Source organism: Borostomias antarcticus, assembly GCF_949987555.1.
Source record: "Borostomias antarcticus genome assembly, contig: scaffold_199, whole genome shotgun sequence".
Classification (NCBI taxonomy): Eukaryota; Metazoa; Chordata; class Actinopteri; order Stomiiformes; family Stomiidae; genus Borostomias; species Borostomias antarcticus.
Genome location: NW_028175598.1, coordinates 42,501 through 45,717, shown reverse-complemented (window position 1 = coordinate 45,717; position 3,217 = coordinate 42,501). Strand labels below are relative to the sequence as shown.

Below are 3,217 nucleotides of genomic sequence, written 5' to 3'. Positions count from 1 at the left end.
GGAGACGAAGAGAGACGAAGAGAGACGAAGAGAGACGAAGAGAGACGAAGAGAGACGAAGAGAGACGAGGAGAGACGAGGAGAGACGAGAGAGACGAGGAGAGACGAAGAGAGACGAAGAGAGACGAAGAGAGACGAAGAGAGACGAAGAGAGACGAGGTGTGACAGGTTCGTCTCTCAGACACTAATATACCTGCAGCACTAATAGAGTTTAACTAGTTTAAACTATAACTATATTATTTATTAGTTATTATATTACTAGTTATTTAACTATAACTAGTTTAACTACGAACTAGTAGATTAAACCGTTCTTTAGTTTACCTAGTACGAAATAAAACCTCTGCATCGACTGACAGATACTAGAATATATAGACTTGTCGTCTTTTTTTCGATTTTATTTTATTTTAAATTTGACCTAGTTGATATCAGACAACTAAAATAGTTTTAATGTGTGTAAAAACTGGACTAACAAGGTGAAGTTCCGGTTTCATGCAAATGTGAGATGTAGGTTAAATCAACAATAGTAAACACTCAGAATAAGACGGTCGTGCAAAACTGCGCATGTGCATTAGACAGCCCTATTCCATCGGTTTATTTGATAAAAATAACGCTAAAAGTGTGAAAGGAAAATACTCTCCATACCTTATCGATGAAAGCTATGAACTTGTCATTCAGTCCGACCATCTGGTCCTTCTCCTTGGTCTTGGCGGACTGGTCCTGGGGGTCGAGCTTCGGCCCCATGGGGGTGAGCAGGTCCGGGTTGGTGCGAGGGATGCTCGGGTAGCTTTTGGCCCCTTCCCCTTGGTCCCCGACGCAGCGGGGGTGTAGGACTGACTGCTGTATCCGCCGGGTTTCTTGGACATCTTGGAGTTGTGGAGTTAGATGATGGATGAAGAAGGAGTGTGAGAGAGAGTGAGAGAGGAGGAGAGAGAGACAGACGATGCCTGGACTCAGGAAACTGCGCTGCTTTTAAGGGGAGCGAAACCCCCCTCTCCTGTCACCTACGGCCCCGCGTCCAATCAAGAGAAGCCGAGGCCAATTAGACGCGTAAAACTCAAATAAGTGGAGATGAAATACTGGAATTTCGACCACAAACCGGTTTGTCGGGGGCGTGATGTTCGCCGGGGCGCCAATGGCATCTCTGGGGCCGGTTTCGGGCGTTAACCCCGGGTATAAAAACGGTGCTCCGCATCTCAACATCACCTGAAGAGGTAATCTACCTTAGACTCCTCTCTCTCTCTCTGTCTCTCTCTTTGCTTTTACGCACCATCAACCCATCTACCGTCACCATGTCCAAGTCGAGGACCAGCGCCGGGAGCATGTTCGGTGGGGCCGGTGGTCGAGGGTCCAGGGTGTCCGTGGCGAGCCTGGAGGGGCTGCGCAACGTGATGCGCGCTGACCCGGACAGGGAGCCGGTGACCAATGGCCCCGCGGTGGCCGCGGATGACAAGAAGACGATGCGCGGACTGAACGAGCGGCTGTCCGGGTTCCTGGGGCGCGTCCGCCAGCTGGAGAAAGCGAACAAGGAGCTGGAGGACCAGATCAGGGCCATCCTGGACCAGAGAGGGGCACCGGAGGGACGCGACTGGGACGAGATCGAGAAACCCTTGGCCGAGCTCAGGAAGCAGGTGAGTTATTATTAGACTATTATGTATTTGTATATGCAGCCTATATTTCTTTTTTTTCTTCTTGTTTTTTATTCAAAGATGCAGAAATATACAAAGCTAACAATGTATACAAAATATAATAATAATAATAATAATAATATAATATATATATATATATACACACATAAACAAAACACAATACACCAGGGGAAAAGCACATTACATAAAGACCTTAAAAGCATTTCATACAAGGACTTGGAAGCCTTTTTGTTCATGGAGAATTCAATCGAATCAATCGACACTTCTTTTATAAACACAAGAAAAAGTGGAGTTTTTCCAGTGAACTTACATTTGTGAATATGAAATTTAGCAAGGAGAAGAATACGATTAATAATATAGAATTCACTTGTACAGTTAAAATCTATGACCATGAAGCCAAACAAAACATTTTCAAATAAGAGTGAAAAGTTGCCATAGATATGACCTATTATGTATTTCATTTGTGTGTGCAGAAGAAGAAATGTCTCAATTTCCGGATGGATTTAATAAAGTTAAAACCCCCCAATGTAGATAGGCAAGGCAAGGCAAGGCAAGTTTATTTATAGCACATTTCAGCCACAGGGCAATTCAAGGTGCTTTACATGAGACATTAAAAGCATTAAAACAAAAAACAAGACATTATAGACATTTAAAACAAAAAGCAGGACAAATTAAAAGCATTAAAACAAAAAGCAAGACATTAGATAGTGTTTTTCTTTTGAAATGCATGACGCACCACAGAGATATACCTACACATATTCAGTTTATCAAAATACTTTCGTTTTCGCAACAAAGTAGGCTACAAATGTAATTGTTTGATTAATGTGAACTCCCTAACGGATAATCCTGTCTGATCTGCGCAGCTGCGAGACAAGACCATGGATAATGCCCGTCTGCTGCTCCAGATAGACAACACCAAACTGGCCAATGAGGACTTCAAGAACAAGTGAGCTCATATCCGAGGATATGAATATTCATATTATTAATATTACTGTGCATGCTGCTAGAAAATACTTGATGAAATAACTTTACTTGACTAAGATATTGTGCAGAATAAGACTATAGCTGATGATGATGATAATGATGAGAATAATAATGACAATATCAATTATATATGATACTATTATAAATGACAATTATCATTAATAGATTATGAATATATTTAATTATATAATTCATATAATTTGTAGGTCTTCTTAAGAGGCTTGGAATTGGAGCTAGCTCAGGTATAGAGCAGGTGGGCGTGGCCTAATATCGCTGTCCTCTCCCGATAGGCTGGACGCTGAGAAGCAGGCCAAGCGCGTTCTGGAGCACGACCTGATTGGTCTGAGGAAGACGATCGACGAGACGACGCTCAACCGTCAGCAGCTGGAGAGCCAGATCGACTCCGTGAGGGAGGAGCTTATCTTCGTCAAGAAGGACCACAAGAATGTGAGGAGAAACACACACGCACACACACACACACACACACACACACACACACACACACACATAATAACCCCCTGGTGTCCCGTGCTGTAGGAGGTGAAGGACCTGAGAGAGAAGATAAGGGACTCCAGTGTGGTGGTGGAG

The 3,217-nt window shown here is 43.4% G+C and overlaps 1 protein-coding gene across 1 annotated transcript in view; it reads left to right on the top strand.

Annotated features, from left to right (window-relative positions):
• Window positions 1-1,288: 1,288 nt before the first annotated feature.
• LOC311329445 (keratin, type I cytoskeletal 18) overlaps window positions 1,289-3,217 on the top strand; it is a gene marked incomplete at its 5' end in the record, with an annotated part of 5,791 nt that continues 3,862 nt past the window's right edge. The window contains 4 exons of the mRNA XM_084463292.1: window positions 1,289-1,627; window positions 2,509-2,591; window positions 2,920-3,076; window positions 3,167-3,217. The exon at window positions 3,167-3,217 is cut by the window's right edge and continues 111 nt beyond it. Of these exons, the coding sequence (XP_084319418.1) occupies window positions 1,289-1,627; window positions 2,509-2,591; window positions 2,920-3,076; window positions 3,167-3,217 (630 nt within the window). The remainder of the gene's footprint in view (window positions 1,628-2,508; window positions 2,592-2,919; window positions 3,077-3,166) is intronic.